The 19,523-nt window shown below is 36.8% G+C and overlaps 1 protein-coding gene across 1 annotated transcript; it reads left to right on the top strand.

Annotated features, from left to right (window-relative positions):
* Positions 1–14,755: 14,755 nt before the first annotated feature.
* LOC114688688 (olfactory receptor 502-like) lies at positions 14,756–15,700 on the top strand. The gene has a single exon (XM_028863226.1). The coding sequence runs from the start codon at positions 14,756–14,758 to the stop codon at positions 15,698–15,700; it is 945 nt and encodes a 314-aa protein (XP_028719059.1).
* The last annotated feature ends 3,823 nt before the right edge of the window (positions 15,701–19,523 follow it).

Below are 19,523 nucleotides of genomic sequence, written 5' to 3'. Positions count from 1 at the left end.
TCTATACCTTGTCACGTGGCTGGTGGCTTACCGGCGTCTCTACATGCTCTTCTCCTGGCGGTCGCTGCAGTCTCTCCCCCTTCTTCCTGTTTCCCCAATTCTCCTCTCTCTTTGTCCCGCCTATACTTCCTGTCTGGTCACTGGCCATCAGTGTTTTATTTACATAGAGTGCATTAGGCATTGGTTTATTCAGTTGTCCTGGAGAGGAATTTCTTCCACAGTGGCAGGGAATGTTCGTACTACGTTTGGTTTGGGGCCTGCAAGAGGCCCCTGAGGCGTTTCCCGCCAGTAAAGGGTTGTCTTGTATATCTATTTTTGATCTGCACTCACTGGTCCAATGTCGGCCTTTGCCACATCTTCTACATAATCCAGGAGGTGGTTGGGGTCTCCTGTTTAGGCTATTCCTAGAAGGAGTATTGCTTCTAGGAGTACCCCATGTACAGTTTTTACTTATATGACCTGGTGTACCACACTTAAAACATTTGGTAACACGGGGCCTTCTTTCACCTTTGGGATTTGTCTCTCTTATCCAAGCCTCATTACTGTAGTTAAGAGACTGAACACCATTAGTATATTGAATCCATTCTTCCAAAGGAGCTGATCTGATCTTTAATGGTGTAAGTATTCTTCTGCATTTTGCATTAGCATTGTCGAATGCCAAGGACTCAGTTAATACTTTTTTTAATTCTTTGTCTGACACAGCTCTTGTTATAGCTCTGTTCAGTCTTTGTAAAAAATCAGTGAAGGGTTCCTGCGGTCCCTGAAATATCTTTGTGTATACCTCAGTTGGTTTTCCAGGTTCTGGAATTTTTTCCCAAGCATTTAGAGCTGCTGTACGGCATAGGGATATTGTATGCTCATCATAAGTGGCTTGTACATTCCTGTCAGCGAAACATCCCTCACCAAGTATTTGATCTTGGGAGATCACAAAACCTCTGATTTTACCTTGTTGTTCTAAATTTTTTGCCTCTTTTCTCAACCAGCTTTTTCACTGTAACTGCTGACTATATTCTAGAACAGCTGAAATTAACTGATGCCAGTCATCTGGAATGATTCTATGTGAGGTAGACCACGAATTTAACATCTGTTTTACATATGTGGATTGTATCCCATACGTAACTACTGTTTCCTTTATATTTTTAAAGTCCTTGTTGAAATTGGTTGTAATGTATATGTCATATATGGCTCGGGGTGTGTGTCATCTGCTGGCTTCTCATGGACAATAACAGGATAAGCCATTGTATGAGAGCCATTTGGAGATGTTACAACCTCTATGGTCTTGACCTTTTGCTTATTAGTTCCCTTGTCATGTTTACTGAGAGTTTCTTCTAGGGCTTGCAAACGAGCACCTAGGGTCTGTTCTAGGGAGTGAACCTCCTCTCTTGCAAGGGACTCCATATTTCTCATGGAATCATAGAAGTTTTTATGTTCCTCAGAAACGCATGATTCCATGGACCTTATCCTATCAATTAACGATAATCTTTCTTCCTTATATACTGTCTGAGTAGCCACAACTTCACTCTGGAGAGTTAGTGTTCTATCCATTAAATATTCATATTTATTATCAATAAAATCAATTTTGGGTACAAGCCTGTTTTGTAAATCCTGATTAGCAGATTCTAGAGAAAGAATCCTTTTCTCTAAGCCTTCATTGCTATCTTTGAAAGCAGATTCCAGAGAGAGAATCTTTTTCTCTAAGCCTTCATTGCTATCTTTGAAAGCAGATTCCAGAGAGAGAATCTTTTTCTGTAAGCCTTCATTGCTATCTTTTAAAGCCTGTATCAGTCCCAATAATGACTCATCTTTGTTCTTAAACCAGTGTTTGAACACTGTGTGAATTATTATGATGAATGCCAAAATGGTATAGCCCAGATATGCCTTAGGAATGTCGTATATTTCCAGGAAGATGTCATTCATCATACAGGCAAAAAGGTTTTTAAATTCTTGTGAGGTAATGTTGTCGGCCATATTACACGAATTACTCAAAATTTGTTAGTCAATTTTAAGGTGTAAAATTATCAAGTACCTTTACTTGAAACAATATGCTTACCTTTCGTGTAGTAGCCCTTTTCAGCCAGCAGGTGGCGTTGGTACAGCTCCGAAACAGGGCCTGCTGGCGATCTTGGCTGGAGTCAGAGGGAGATGGCGGAATGGTGGAGATGGCGGAAATCGGAGCTAGCACTCTCCTGCCTCTTTCGCTGGTCTGGCGCTAAGCTAGGGAATTGAGATAGGACTAGCTGCTCCCTTTTTCGGGAATGGAACCGTGAAAGTGTTCCCTGGTTATATGGAACTTTGCAGGCGGGTTTAGGTACCCGCCAGCTAGGGAGGAGACGGCGGGAGCCGCCCAGGCCTTTGGAGTTTGCCCCACGTGAGCGCCATACCACTGTTTTTTTTTTATGCCTTTTCTCTGGCTTCTTCCTAAATTATCACCAAACATGTCAAAAGAAAAGCCTGAAATCATCACTTAATGTAGTTAATGTTTCTTATTGGTTATAAACTTATTATTTCCTCAATTATTCAAGCTCCATTAATATGTAATATAAAATACATGAAACAGTTGAACATTCTGACTTTAGAGATGTGGATTCACTGTTTATGGCAAGGGTAATATATATGGGACAAGATAACTCCACTTACAAATGGTGCCCAATGTAGTTGATATAGCAGTTTAAGATTCACCTCATGCGATTAAAAAAAAAATACAAATGCTCAGTAAAACAGATCCAGACAGAAAAACAAACAAACAAACAAACAAACCTCTAAATGGTTTACAGTGTGTTCAAAAATATACATAGGCTTGGGAGAGAAAAAAGAAAGAGTATATATGGTCATAGATTTAAAAATACAGTTTTAAAATAATAAAATAAGGTCTTTTAAAAGGGAGTAGAGTAATATAATAGAAAAAGTCACATAAAGATAGAAATACACATAGAGTCTAGATAGTGTATGTTATTGTGTTGTCTTTTACTTTTTTGACTGTTGAGGTAGGAGTGATAGCTGCTAAGCGCATTGGATTATGAAAGCTGTTGAGCTAAATCAATCTATATATTTTAAAAATGTCTTAACTTCAAAATGTAAGTCAAAAGATCTGTTGCTTTGAGAGAGAGGTTACACTTTTATTTCCACAGGAAATGGAAGGCTGTGGATTCATTCAAAGTTAAAGATGAGATTTTGGAATCAGATTTGATTGAGTAAGACCCCTTGAAAATTCTGGGTACAAACAAAGAAATAAACCTAGAAGAACTACAAGACATATGAAGTGTATTTTACCTGCTCAAACACATAACAAAAGTCATCTTTGACTGACTTGTGTACAATGCACAGTCTATACTTGTATTAATACAAATGTGTATATTACCATTAAAAGTTTAATGTATTTTTTGAATCTCTGAGTCAGAATTTTCAACTGTTTCATGTATTTTATATTACATATTAATGGAGCTTGAATAATTGAGGAAATAATAAGTTTATAACCAATAAGAAATATTAACTTACATAAAATGAAGATTTCAGGCTTTTTCTTGACATGTTTGGTGATAATTTAGGGGTCAGACACCAATAAAAATGGATTGCCCAGGTGATTCAGTATCCAGACCAGCTTCAAGACTGCTGACTTGAGATGACTCAGCCTCACTAAATACTCCAGTTAAGACCTAACAGTTATCCTGATTTTCTCAAGACTCCCTCCAAAAGACCAGCACCCACAACGAAGAGGAAGTAGTCTAGAGAATGATACCCACATTTCCAAAATATTGGTTATGGATGTTTGTTGACATTTAAAGAGGCTTGGTTACAAGTTGTTATTGGTCATAGTTTTGAAAAGGCTAAACAGAAAAGGAAAAAGGGGGATATGATATAGAAATGATATATATTATTGAATCTACTTTTAAACTAAAAAAGCAACTACTAGTCTTGAATATTTTACATTGGTATGGATTTTTTTTATATTGATACAAATTTAAGGTTATTCTTGTTACACCATATGTATGTTTCTACTTCTGTTTAAAGTGTTGTACCTATGCAGCTCATTTAATAATTTAATGTAAATTTCTAGTCATTGAAAGTTATCTTACAAACTATTTAGCATAATTAAGAAATACAGGCTAATAGTCACCCATAACTATCAAACTTATAGTCATGTTAAATGTGTTTTCAAGGTCATACATATATATTTAGATAGATAGATGGTTTTCAAACACTTCAAAGACCTACAGAATATGGCACTTAATATGTTTAATAACCTAAGGCTTATCATGACAATGAGACATGTCTGCTCCCAGCAGCACTGATCTACATCAACAAAGACAATGGGAATCAAAAAAACTCCATATGAAATTTGTTTTCTTTATGGCAAAAGCTAGCCATGTGGGCAGAAAAACTTCCCTTGACTCAATTGCTGAGAGTTACTGTCCAAACTGGATTGGCAGGACACAAAAAAAGGCTACTGCCCAACTTTGCCATGACAAGGAAGGACAGTCCTTCAAAATTCCCTGCTTCTCAGAAATACCTGTCACATATATTAGGGCTGTGGGCCAAAGATGGATGCCCAAAATGTTACAGAAAACCTAGGGTGACTGTCCAGGCAGTCAGATGTCCCTGTCATTAGGTAACATTTCACCCTTCTGGGATCTTTGATGGAGCTGAAAACTAGATAGTTATAATTATAGCTTTCCTTAGTTATGATAAAAATGTAATTAAATGTTAAAATTTAAACTCACCAAGATAAGATAGATAATAGAATATTTTCTCTAATTTTTCCAAATACAAATAGACTGGATTTTGTAATTGTAATTCTTATTTGGTAACTTTTTGTCATATAATAGTTTTACTATGTTAAGGTTAAAACCTTCCTTTTTAATTAGACAAAAAGGGATAAATGCTTGGAATAATCCTGTACACTATAAAAAATGTGTTGCTCTCATTGGTTAATAAAGAACTGAATGGCCAGTAGCCAGGCAGGAAGTATAGGTGGGACAACCAAACTGAAAATGCTGGGAGAAGAAAGGGGGAGTCAGGGAGACACCAACAGATGCAGGAGAAACAGAACATGTAGAAAATGGGGTAACAAGCCATGAGCCACGTGGCAGAGGATAGATAAAATATATGGGTTAATTTAAAGTGAAAGAGTTAGATAGCAACAAGCTTGAGCTATCAGCTGATCATTTATAATTAATATTAAGCCTCTGTATGATCATTTGAGAGTGGTTGTGGAACAAGCAAACTTTGCCTACAGTGTGTCAAGTGATAATGTCTAGGAACAAGCTATTAGGAGAGATATGTATATAAGTCTCAATATACAAGTTGTTAAGATGAAGAAGGAGAGGATCAATGGGAAATGTCAATAGCATCAAGCTTGATAATCTGGCTTTGATCCTGGGGACATACATGATTGAAGGAATGAACCAATCCCATAAGTTGTGCTCTATTTACACACACACACACACACACACACACACACACACACACACACACACACAATGAAAGAGAAAAGAAATTATAGAAGCAGGATAGACAGACTAGAGATACCAAGACAGGAAATTTAGGGTGGAATTAAGAGGAGATTGGATGAGATGGCTCAGTGAATAAGAGCACATACTACTCTTGCAGAGGACCTTGGTTCAGTCCCCAGAATCCACATTGTGGCTCACAACCACCTATAATTCCAAGTCTAGGGAATCTGTCACACTCTTCTGAAATTTGCAGGGAATAGGCATGCACATGGTGTGCTATGGTCCATGGCATAATACAGCAGATGACAATTAATAATTCAGTTGTCAACCCACCAGATGAATAATTCTCTGATGGAGGAACCTCATTTCAACCAAGGCTTATGACTCCAAATGTTGTTTGCTTCTGTCTGTAATTTCACTTGTGCAAAAACAGCTGTGGAATCTCCCCACTACCCATGCTGTAATGTGTCCATATCTATGATTATATCTCAATCTTATGAGCATTTATTCTGTAGACAGTCTAAAAGATGACTCCTCATTAAGCTGTATTGTCCATTTGATATCTATATTGTTAGCTTACACAGAGTTTGATGAATAAATACGCATACAAAGAAATACCACACAAGTCTGGAATTATAAATCCCTGAGAACTGTCTTATATCATTGCTCAGGCTGACACAGGAAAACAGTTGAGTACAGATTGGCTCAAATTCCTTTAATCTTTATGCTGAGAATTACAGCTACAGGTTTCTTGTACATCATTAGGTGACACAAGCTTCTAAAGAGCTTTAGATTAGACCAGGTGCCTTGCTATCACAAAGTCACACAGCTGAGCTGCCTGGCTAGGTTGTAAATACAAAGACAGCCCAATTATCACTAGCTAGCAAATGATTTACTCCTTGCACCCATTCCTGACCTCAATTTGTAAGAATATATTCTGACTAGTCAAGGCTACAGAAAATAACTTGACTCTGGCCCCTAACGAGGGCTACAGGTGTTCTTAGATAATCAGAACTTACACACAGAATAGGAAAATATATTTCAAGATTTTAAAATGCTTTTATGGTAACTGTGCTCTTGGAGAATGCCCTAGTGAGCTCATATTAAGAAAATTAAGACAAACCTGAGTTCCTACCAAAGCATTTACGACACAGCTCTCTTTCTGTAAACACTTTTAGAAAGCCTGACATGTCTGCTAATCACAAAATGTTAGATAACATAATAACTGATTCTTTATTTCAGCTGCAGTTGCAGCCAATTAGGAAGCTGAGATTTATTTCTTCTATGTATTGAGATGACTCTGTTTCTTATCGTTTAATAAAATGTGACCTTAAAATGTAACTCCATATTCTACATGAAAGAGGCTATTGAGTATATATTGCTGTAAGAACAAAGAAAAGTGGGAGACAACATGAGAAAATAGCCAGGGAAGTCAATGTGAGAAAAGATAGCAACATGAGAGAATAGGACAATTACCATCAGAATGTGTGTGTTTCTTCCTAAAGCCCTCAGACAGATAAAGTTTAGTTTCGTGACTCTGGGCATTCTCTTTGAGCTCCAGTGCAGCCCAGGGCTGGTTCCCCAGACTGCAATAATGGTGTACACCCATGCATGAAAAGTACTCATACACATAAAAAGTAAAAATAAATAATTCTTTTTAAAAAGAAAAAAGATTTTGGAGACAGCTGGCCTACGGGAACTCAAGAATTTCTCTTCTTTATTCAGGTTTTGAATCTCACAGTGCCTTTTCCTAGGATAACAATGCCATAGTGCTATTAACTGAGTTTACTGATACATATATTAGCTCTGATTTTCTACTTAATCCTGGAACCTCAACAGGAGAATAGTGTGGCTCACAAAATCCACTCAACATATCTGTGTTGTGGGAATCATGACACTCTTTGATTGATCTCTATCTAACAATCAAAGTTCTGTCTCACATTTTTTAATATACAGTTTCCTTATTTTCTAACTTCTTTACATGACTGATTTACATAGTCTCTGTCTCCTGAAGACCTAGAGTTTGCTTCTTAGTCAGTCTCATGGAATGATAGGTGTTAAAATCATCTAAACATGTCTAACTACTTTATTATCTTGTGTGCAGCCTTTCAGTAGTACTGGGAGAATAAATATTTCTTTTCATGGAATTTGTGGCTTCTTAAAACCTATTTCTAATGTACACCATCTGTTACCACATCCCAATCCAATCCTCAACCCAATTCTCTTTTCATATCTTTTTCACTACCGAATGGATATCACAAAATGGCTCATGTTTTTGACAATCTCATGCATGCACATAAAATGCTGAGAAAATATCCATCACTTTTATACCATTTCTTTCCCAGGTGAGACTGGCTTCTATTTGACTACAGCTCTCTCTTCTGTCAGCAGGAAGTGGAATTTCATGTCAGTACTCAAAAGGGTACTATGCTTTTTGCTATGCCTGTTGGGGCAGATGTGAGATTTGAGCAACAGCATATGTCAATTATTTCCCTATATTTTACAATTTTCTTTATATTTACTTGTTTCACTTTCACTGTGTGTGTGTGTGTGTGTGTGTGTGTGTGTGTGTGTGTGTATGTATCCAAGTCATAAAATTTGGTGGCAAGCATTTTTACTCAGTGAACCATCTTTCTGGCCTACTTTTATTTTCAATATTTATCTAATTTAAATAAGGCTTTAAACTATGAGAAATTAAAAACATATCAAGCCTATGCAATACCTCATACTCTTCTGCCTTTAATTTACCTTGTTTCCTTTCAGCCTTGCTTAGTAACTTTCACTGAAAAGTACTGCGTTTTTTTCACTTGATTGTGAAGCATGAATACTTTCCATTTAAGGTAGGTACTTCAAAGCATCTCCAACCCTAATGTCTTTTTCTCCATCACACTAAGGAAGGACATTTGGAGTTTGAGTATGGCTTTCTGGTGCCATAACCCAATGTTACACAGCATTTGGTTTGAGGTCCCATATTATATCAAATTTTGCCTTGCTCTTTCCTGACTCCTAACAATGATGACACAGATGAAAGACGATCATTTCACACACAAAAAAAATCTGTAGTGCAATCTGTGACAAAATGTCAATCTTTTTTTCCTTTGTTAAAAATTGGAAAGATTCTTCTTTCATATAATATATCCCAATCACAGTTTCCCCTCCCGTGACTCCTCCTAGCTCTGACCCACACTTCCCCTCTCCCCAAGATCCACTCCCCCTCCTCCATTTCCTCTTCAGAAAAGAGCAGGCCTCCAAGAGACAGCAACCAGGTGTGGCTGGAGTTTTCTCTCGGGTCCTGCCAATCCCTGACTGTCCCTTAGCCCACTTATAAAATAAACATACAGACTGCTTATATATTTAAACTGTTTGGCCATTACCTCAGGCCTATCATTGTCTAGCTCTTACTCTTATATTTAGCCCATTTCTATTAATCTATACTTTGCCACATGGCTCATGGCTTACTGGTACCTTACATCTTCCTTGTCCTGGGGGGGCTGCAGGCAGTCTCTCCCTCTGTCTTCCTGTTCCCTCAATTCTCCTCTCTGTTAGTCCTGCCTATACTTCCTGTCTGGCTACTGGCCAATCAGTGTTTTATTTATACAGAGCGATATCCACAGCAACCAGGTATGGCAAAAACAGACACTAAGACAAAGTGAAAGCCCTCGTATTGAAGCTAGACAAGGCAACTCAGTAGGAAGGAAAGACTCTCAAGAGCAGGCAAAAGAGTCAGAGATACACCTGCTCCCACTGATGATGGATCCAGCAGAGATGGAGAAGATGATTGTAATAATGGAGACATCTGAGCAGAAACTTTCAACAAAGGGGAGAAGTCACAGAAGTGATCTATATGATTTGCTACACAGAGGGACAGACTTAACTGTTAAATGTCCAAGCATTCACATAGCAACTGACATAAGAAGCCCAACTAAGAAAAAGCACATTTGGGAGATTATGTATGGAGTAGAGTAGGGGTAAGAAAATAAACACATAGAGGTCACAGGTCATGGCAGCCCTTAAGAACAACTCAGCTGGCTGGTGGTAGTACATTTCTGTTTGTATATGATTATGCCCCAGACTCATTCAGGTCTTCTATATCCCAAAGTGTACTTACAATGTTTCTTCATTGTTGGGGGTTTTATCTCTTTGCATAAAATAAGGATGTTTGAGCTTCACTCTCTGACACTTCATGTGGTATCTGTTGATAGTGCTTGTCTAGTCTTCTATTATAGGCAGAAGTGTTTCCAAAGGTCCAGATACAGTTCCAGTGATGTATTGGAATTCTCATCATGCTCAATGACACATTGAAATGCCAGACACACCTCACATCTAATCTTCTCCTACATCTTCTTCAACTAATCCTCCTCTCATTTATATTTAGAGAATGACACCACAACCACCCAGTTACCTCTGTTTGCAATTTAGAAGGCTTTCTGGCCTGCATCAAAGATTAGAAATTTGCTACATTTCTCTCCAAGGTCATTGAAATCATGTACACAGAAGCAATACTAAGTGAACTTGGGAAGTGATATTTACATATTTATGTTCCTAAATTATCTAACAACAAAAATTAAAGAAACAAGCCAGCAGTGTGAGAGGGAGTGCAAAGGGCATGTAAGGAACTGGAGAGAGGAAAAAAGAGAGAAGTGATGTAATTGTATTTTAATTAAAGTAAAAATATACTGAGAAAATGTGACATAAAACACAAAATTAATAATATGTGGTGATATATTGTGTACCCTAATAAAATTTGCCTGAAGATCAGAGAACAGAACAAGCTGCTAGATTAAACAGATGCCAGGCAGTGGTGGAACATACCTTTAATCCTAGCACTCTGGAGGCAGAGATCTGTCTTGATCTTTGTGAGTTTAAAGCCACCCTGGATTACCTGTGATTGATTCAGTCTAGGAGAGAATTGGAGCTAGGCAGTGGTAGCACACACCTTTAATCCCAGTACTTGGGAATCACATGCCTTTAATCTCAGCACTTGAGATCTCATGCCTTTGTACCAATATTAGGGAAGCACACACGCCTTTAATCCCAGCACTAGGAAGGAAGTAATTTGGCTGGATGGAGAAATGTATATAAGGCATGAGGAGACAGGAACTAAAATCCTTTCATCTGAGGACTCAGAGGAATTAAGTAAGAAGATTTGTGGAGTTGGCAAGGTGATATGTGGCAGTGGCTTGTTCCTTCGTCTCTTTGAACTTTCAGCATTTACCTGGATATCTGGCTCTGGGATTTTATTATAAGACCATTTTAGAATTTGTGTTACAATAATAAATGAGATCAGTGAGTGCAGCTTCCTCATCCATCTCAACAGCACCTGTCAGGAAAGGATAGAGCAAAAGATTTGCTTCTTTAGTTCACATGAGCTCATATCAAAGGGACTGTGCTTAATGATAATCAACATGTCTGAACTTGACTTCAATAGCATGATACAATCAGGCTTGGTTCAGTGATTACATTGTATCTGAGTCTCTTGAGTGATGTGTCAACATACTCTGGGGGAAATTTCTTCCACACTACTTGCCATGTTCAATATTTAATATGTTCATTTTTTTCTCTAATGGCTTATCCAGTGAAATCAAAATTTTCTAAGAGGTCTACTTTACTTAACGTATCTTCAGTGTTTACCCAGTTTCTAGAATACAACAAATATTCAACATATACCTTTGAAAGCAATGAATGAATGGATGAATGAATGAATGAATGAATGATTTTCCCACATCTTGTTGTGAAGCCTCATTGGTGACAGTTGTCCAAAATATACACTCTAACATCTAAGCTGAGATGAGTCATAGTCCTATGTTAATTCTGACATGACCCATAAATATATTTGTAAAAGTAGTTTAAACCCAACCTCTGCTCACTCTCATCTATAAAGTAGAACATTGTGTGTGTGTGTGTGTGTGTGTGTGTGTGTGTGTGTGTGTGTGTGTGTGTGTGTGTGTGTAAAAATCATTAAATTAAACTAAGATAATGGCCTGTGAATGTAGCCTAATGGCAGAATTCTTGCTTGGCATGCATAAAATTCTGTACTAGATCCCAAATACCACATAAAACAAATATTGGATGCTTGTAAATTAAGTACTGGGGAGATGGAGACAGGAGTATCAGAAGTTCAAGGTCTTCCTTAGCTGCCTAACACATTCAAAGTCATTCTGGATTACACGAGGCCATGTTAAAACAAGAGAGATAATTGACATCAAACATTAAATATACAGCTGAGAAAAGGGAACTTTGACTGTCATTTATACATGTTATGTGTGTGATGTGCATATGCATGACATGTGGGTGTGTTTGTGAGAGTCCTGGTGCATGCACACCATAGTATGCATATGAAATTCAGAAGACAATGTCTATGTCAAAACTGTTCTTCCACCATTTTTGATACAGGGTCTTTTCTGTCATTCACTGCTTTTTACTCCATCTAGTGGACCCCATAACCTCCAGTGGTGATTGTTTCTCTGCCTCTCATCTGCCAGTAGGGACAGGAAACAGTTTGATAAAAGTTCACTGATGCTCAGTGGTAATCACTTTTATCTGGGTGATATCATGGGTACAGTAAATGATGTAATGAAAGTAAGATTAGAGAGAGACTTATCAAGGTGATATCAGGGCTGCAGTGTAGGACTTAATGAAAGTAAGATACATGAGAGAGTTGAGCTGATTCTTTGGGTGGAGGGTCGTTGTGCCTTCTGTCCTCCATTATAACTTATAACATATAGGCTGAGGCCAGCACTCATATGATTGACATATGAATTATGGAATGTTAATTCTTACAGAAATCGTACATATTCCATCCTGTGCACTATTTTCTAAGTAACAATGACATTTTATACTCTTGCCTATAAAAATTATGTATGCCTCAAATAATGATTCAACTTTGCATTTCATTCCTCCCTATAATCACCAAAGTGCCTAATAGAGTATGTTACATCAACCACTAAAATACTAATAGAGAATTGGTGGATATAAATGAAAGAAACAAAAAAAAGTCCATTTAATAGTTGGTTTAATATCTTCTAACATGAAGTAGCCTGAATCAAATATAAACTTGCAGGAATATTTATCTAAGATAATTGGTTATCATGTACATCCAATAATTTTCAAATGAAAATTTTCACATAAATAGGAAAATGAGTGATTGCTTTAGATAGAGATAGATTCCTTCAAAATTAATTGTGTTTGTGTGAAATGAACTTCTCAGCACTCACTGGGAATGAGGTATGATCTCTGGTGATTTAAATTCACACTGGAATCCAGAGCCTCACCAGGGATTTAACCTTGGTGACAGACAGTGACGGTGGAAACAGCTTTGCAGCTATAAAATCATAGTGACTTTGAACTTCCTACTTTGAAATGAATTCTTATTACAAGAGGTAAGATTATGACTTTGTTGGTAAATGGAGATACTTCATTCTTTGAAAATGTGCTGTGTTTACAAACGATGGTGGAGAAACAAGTCAGATGGAATCAAGCAATCTTATAGCAGAAGGAAAATAAACACACATTTATGGAATCACTTTATATTTTCATAGGCAAATTAATCAGAATGATCAGGGATAAAACTGCATTTTTCAGAGATTCCTGATTCATCCATCCATTGGTAAGACCAGAAACCATGATCTTCAAATGTGTACACATTTAACATTCAACGAAATGGCTAACAAGTTCACTAGCCTTGAAATACCTTGTGATTTACTGTCAGTGACTATCATGTGCAAAGACCTGTTTGTTGCAGCATTACAGGCATCACTGTGAACAAATGAGTATGTGAATACAGTATGTGAGAGATGAGAGTTAATCAGCTCCCCTGGGGAACCTCGATAAATCTCTTAATCTCTTAGTTTGAATACTTATAGATCAGTATCCTCTATTGAAAATCATGTCAATTTATTTCATCATACTCCTATTACAAAACATTGTGACATTGGGAAAGGAATTTGGTTGTTTTAATAAAATAATAATAATAATGTGTGAAATATTATTCATGTTTTACATGATTATGAAATTAATATTTCAAGGTACTTTAAAAAGTGATGATCTATTTAGAAGTATTTAATGAGCTTAAAGGAAGTTCCATTTGTAATTTTAGTGTGATCTCTCTTCCATTATCAGTTGTAACAAGAAAATTTATATTCTTTTTAAAGTTAATCAAGACATGACTTACTTACAGAAATGTTAGAGTTTGTGACCAGTGTCACCAACAAAGCACCACTCTGTTTATTAACCATCAGAAAGCTGGAATGCCACCCTGATGCCTGTCACTAATTTTTATGTGTCCTAAGTGGTGTTCAGATCTACTTTTCTTTTTAAAGATTCATTATTTTCATTTTTTGAGGATGAATCTTGCCTGCATATACATATGTACACCACGTGCATGCCTGGTGCCAGAAGAGGGATAAGATCCCCAGAACTAGAACCAAGACTGCTGCGAGAAACCATATGGATGCCAGGGATTAAATTTAGGTCCTTTACAAGTGTAACAAGTGATCTTAATCAATGAACATCTCTGAAACCCCATAACTCAGTTACTATGTGTGTGTGTGTGTGTGTGTGTGTGTGTGTTACATAGCTTAAAATGTTTTTCTGCTGTAAAATGCAAACAATAAAATAACTTAATGCTATTTAGTAGAAATAAAAAATAGAAAGACATTCAAATTTTTAGAATCATGTCTTGTGATATAGCAAGTATTTAATAAAAGTTAGCAATTATTTCATGCTTCATTCCATAATTTTATGCTCTTACATTTTGATCTTTTATTATAGTAAATAAATTGATATTTTCTTAAGATTAACATTTTATTTAGTTATTTATTTGTCTATTTATTTGTGTGAGGAAGTGGTGCAGGCAACATAGCATATGTGTGGATAACGAATGGCAACATTCAGGAGTTGGTTCTTTCTTCCCATTTTGTGGAATCCAGGAATCAAATCCTGGATGTGAGGTGTCAGGCTTGGTGGCAAGAGTCTTAACCTTCTAAGCCATCTCACCAGGCTAAGTTTCATAATTTTCAACTTTAGCCTTGATGACAATTAGGAATGTTTTATTATGAGTAAAAATAAATAAAATTATTTATTATTTGTAAAAAATTTCTAAAATTATTGCTTGATAACTTTGAAGGAATGTATAACTAACGACAACCCAAGTAAACCATATACTGTTGGTCCAATATTTTTGAAAAATATATTAGTTTGTAATGCTCTTTCATATATGTATAAAATGAAATGAAATGACTTATTTATAAATCCCTTCTTGTAATGTCTCAATCACAGCCTGGTTCTGGTAGGAGTTACACTGTCCCATGGCTTTCCTGGAGGTTGGGAACCACACTGCAGTGACAGAGTTCATTTTATTGGGCTTAACAGATGACCCGGTCCTTAGAATCATCCTCTTCATCATCATCCTGTGCATCTACCTGGTGACTGTGTCTGGGAACCTCAGCACCATCCTTCTCATCAGAGTCTCTTCTCAGCTCCATCATCCCATGTACTTTTTTCTCAGTCACTTGGCTTCTGTTGACATAGGCTATTCATCTTCTGTTACACCCAATATGCTTGTCAACTTCCTGGTTAATCAAACTACCATTTCATATCTTGGATGTTCTGTACAGCTTGGCTTAGGTGCTTTTTTTGGGGCACTTGAATGTTTCCTTCTGGCTGCCATGGCTTATGATCGCTTTGTAGCAATTTGTAGCCCACTGCTTTATTCAACCAAAATGTCTGCACAAGTCTGTATCCAGCTAGTTGTAGGATCTTATATAGGAAGTTTTCTTTATTCTTCCTCCTTCACACTTTCCCTTTTTTCTTTTCTCTTCTGTGGAACAAACAGAGTCAATCACTTTTTCTGTGATTTTGCTCCTTTGATGGAACTCTCCTGTTCTGATGTCAGTGTCTCTGCAGTTGTTACCTCTTTTTTTGCTGCATCAGTAGTCATGATCACAGTGTTTGTCATAGCTGTCTCCTATGCCTACATCCTTGTCACCATTCTGAAGATGCGCTCCACTGAGGGCCGCCAAAAGGCCTTCTCCACCTGCACATCCCACCTCACTACAGTCACTCTGTTCTATGGGACCATCACATTCATTTATGTGATGCCCAAGTCCAGCTACTCCACCGACCAGAACAAGGTGGTGTCTGTGTTCTACATGGTGGTGATACCCATGTTAAATCCCCTCATCTACAGTGTCAGGAATAATGAGATTAAAGGTGCACTGAAGAGACAGCTTGGTAAGAAAATATTTTCTTAGGGCAATCTATTGTTTTATAAAACTTAATATAATAATGGCAATTACCCAAAATCAATGGGACATTCATCTCACGTTTGGTTATTGGGCTTCTTGTTATCCCTGTTGTGTTCATCTCCTTTTTCTCCCAGTATATGTAGCTATTGTATTTATTGTATTTCTCTTTTTGTATTTTCAAATGTGTCTTTGAAATATTACACAATATATTCTGATCTTATACAACCCCTCTCACAACTCCCATCAGTGTAACTCCCTCTCCTACAAACAAAGCTTTCTTTGTAATCAAATCCAACTTGTGCTACCTGTACATACTTAGAAGTTTGGGCTTCCAGTGAAGCACAGTTCACCTACCAGATGCCATTTTTTTAAAGGAAACTGATTCTCCTTCTGCTACAAGATATCAATTGCCAATAACTCCTCAGCTATGGGTGGTCTTCATACTTATGTCCTCTCTCCATGCTGGGATTTTGTTGGGCATGACCTTGTGCTTGCTGTCATAGCTAACATGAGTTCAGATCTGCAATCATTCTGTGGCATTAAGAAAACATTGTTTATTTGTAGCCATCCACCAGCTCAGGCTCTTACAATATTTCTCCCACATTTCATAATAATCCCTGAGCTTAGAGGGAAGGTGGTATAATGCAGATATAGTGCTGAGCCTTCCACAATCTATAATTCTCTCCATGTTCACAAGTTCTGTGTTAATCACCATCTACTGCAAAAAGAAGCTGTGCTAATGAGAGTTGGGAGATGAACTAATCTGTAGGTATAATGATAGGTAATTGCAATTTGGTTTCATACTATGTCCATTTAGGAGAATAATGATGGTGGGTTCTTCCCTGGGACCTATGACCTGTTCAACTTAGGTTTTGGCCCTGATAGTGGTGTTAGGTGTGAATTTCATCTTGTGGAGTTAGATTTACATCCAGTCAAAAAGTGTTTGTTAACTCCCATGTTAATTGTGCCACTATAGCACCAGAAGGCATATCTTGCCAGGCCTCCTTTTTCTTGAAATGTTGACAACACTAATTGTCTATACATCACATATTTTCAAACATGGTTATAGTAGGCTACTCCTTTTTTTAAAGTTTTAAGTAATTCTATTCACTTTAGAATAGAATAGAATCCAAATGCTCTTTAAGACTGAATCCAAATATTATTTATCTTCCATGAGTCCCTCCTTTGATTACTCTGACTTCCCTTTAATTCTTGAGATTCTCAGGCTGAGGTCACTTGCTATTTTTTGTCTGGTGGCTTTTTGCGCCCTCTCCATAACTTAAGCCCTTCTTAATTTCCTGTTTAAATATCACTTGCCTCATGGAGATTTCATTGCTAGGCTATACAACCCAACACCACTGAGCTCTGCTATAGCTACCTTTACCTTTCAGATGAGCTTCATTTATCCTTCTAAGTTTAAAAGGTTAATTCTCTAGTCTACTCTCCATTGAAGTATAAATTTCATGAGAATTTTTTAGTCAGTAACATATATTTAATATCTACTTGATTCTACAATACAATAAATACTCAACAAAAATATCTAGGTGCAATTGATGTCTCAATAGTTATCCTGTAACTACCTGAAAAATAATTCCAAAGTTCTGATACAATGTTGGAGAAATAATTTTAGGTCATTAAGAAAGATACTACTGGTATTTGATACCTTCTCTCTGGTTTCTTCCTAAATTATCCTCAAATGTGTAAAGAATAAGCTTGAAATCATCATTGATATGTAAATTAATGTTTCTAACTTTTCATTAATTTATTATTTCTCAAATATCTGTGGTTAGTTAATACCTAATGCAAAACAGAGAAAACAGTTGAACATTTTGACCTCAGAAAAGCAGATTCAGTGTTTATGGGCAGGCTAATGTTTATGTTCAGGAATTTGGGGTTTACATGACTAAAGTTCAAAGAAATCATGTAGTCAGATGCACCTTAAAATTTTACCAGATATTTTGAATGTTTGTCAAGTGATAAAGACTAGCAACAGAATGTCAGGAGATGTAGTTATAAAGATTCTGACATGAGAGTTGTTAAGATGAAAAAGAAGAGGCTCAGTGGGAAAAGTCATTGCCCCCAAGTATTGGTGAAATTATTAAGGTCACTCCACATAGTTAAAAGGGAGGTTTATTTTGTGGTGTAACTTACAAGTGAATGCATAGTTTACAGAGTCTGGGAAAAGCATAGCGCAGTCCAGTGGTGTTCTTTGGAGAACTCTGCATGGTCTACCTCCTGCGTCCAGGGTCCAAGAACCAAGAGAGCCAGCACATCTGGATCTCAGGTCTTCAGGGTCCTCTCTCAGCCCCACCTTGTAGGCGTGACAGTTACTGAAGCCTCAATGGGGGTTGGAACTTCCAGATCAAAACTGGAACAGCTACTCATTACATCTCCTCCATTTGTTTAAATAAGATGGTTCTAACCTAATACAAGACTATATATAATAGGAATGATTATCAAATATTGTCCAGGAGTAATAAGGGATAATGACCTAAGTAAGATGGAACTACAATCAACTCAAACAATATCAAACAAGAGACACATACTAAAATCTAGAGAAGTCTGGAGCATAGGTAAATGACATGTTACAAAGGTCATTCCAAAAGGTGTCCTATCCTAAAGAACCTAAATCTAATACTTAATAAGTTCTATCTAATATATTTTTTATATACAAACTTGTAACTCTAACTGTTAGTCTTCAATCTCATCAAAGACCTGAGAAGGAATATAATGATGCCTGAGAAATGGATGCAAGCAACTTTTGGGAGTCTTGCAAGAGTAGACAGAGACAGCTGGCAGCCTGGACAGTCACCTAATGTTTCTTAACATTGTTGGTGCTTTCAAACTGGCTACAGGCCTAGAGTATCGGACAGACCATTTTCAGAAGCAGGAATTTTGGAAGACCATCTTACCCTGTCTTCGCAGAGTTCAGAAGTCACTTTTCCTTGTGTCCCACTTGTCCAGAAAGGACAGCATTCATATTGTTGGCAGTTGAGGCAGGGGCAGTTCTTTGCCCAATAGGCCATTTTGTGCCAAGAAGACAAATTTCCAAATGGAAATGTCTTAGAAGCCCAACATTCTCTCAGGATCAAATTGGTGCTGTCAGGAGCAATTGTGTCTCACGTCAACAGAATTCTAAGTTATTTAAATCCCATATTTTCTAGGTCCATGAAGTGTTTGAAGATTACCTGTTCATCTGACCTATGTATCTGTAAATCTGGATAACCTAACTAACAAAACTATAGAGATGACAAGCATAGGTGACTATAAATCTATAAGTCTTATCTACCCAAATAACCTAAGGACTAAGGCTTCATGTAAACAAGGTAAACAGTCTGTAAGCAAATGTATGGTAAAAGGACAATGACTTCAAAATTGTGACAATACACAAAATATCTTTAACAGAGGTAGGAATGTATAGTGCAATATGCAATATGACAATAATCCTAAATATATATCAATATACAAAATATCCTAAACAGAGGTAGAACATACATACAGTATGACTGATATAAATTTACATTTGTATCAATATACAAATATTTCAAATTAGAGTAGAATTATATGTACATTATAAAAATACAGTTCTGTATTTGTATCAATATACAAATTATCTTAAACAGGAATATAAAAATAGTTTACATTTATATCAACATATAAGAATCCATAATAGTGTAAATTACAGTGCAAATTATCTAAGGCTGCTATTTTACTAAATTTGTTTACTAGTGTATACAATAATCTACCATAATATCTTATACCTATCCATTCCATTTCTTCTTTTCTCTTTTTTTGAGACACTTTTTCTTTTCTTAAGGAGAATACTGAG

This window comes from Peromyscus leucopus, unplaced genomic scaffold (assembly GCF_004664715.2).
Source record: "Peromyscus leucopus breed LL Stock unplaced genomic scaffold, UCI_PerLeu_2.1 scaffold_1415, whole genome shotgun sequence".
Lineage (NCBI taxonomy): Eukaryota > Metazoa > Chordata > Mammalia > Rodentia > Cricetidae > Peromyscus > Peromyscus leucopus.
Note: the sequence above shows the minus strand (reverse complement) of the source record. Positions and strands in the feature narration are given on the sequence as shown.

Coding starts and splice junctions, on each gene's coding strand:
- LOC114688688 (XM_028863226.1), top strand. CDS start 14,756: ATGGCTTTCCTGGAGGTTGGGAACCACACTGCAGTGACAGAGTTCATT.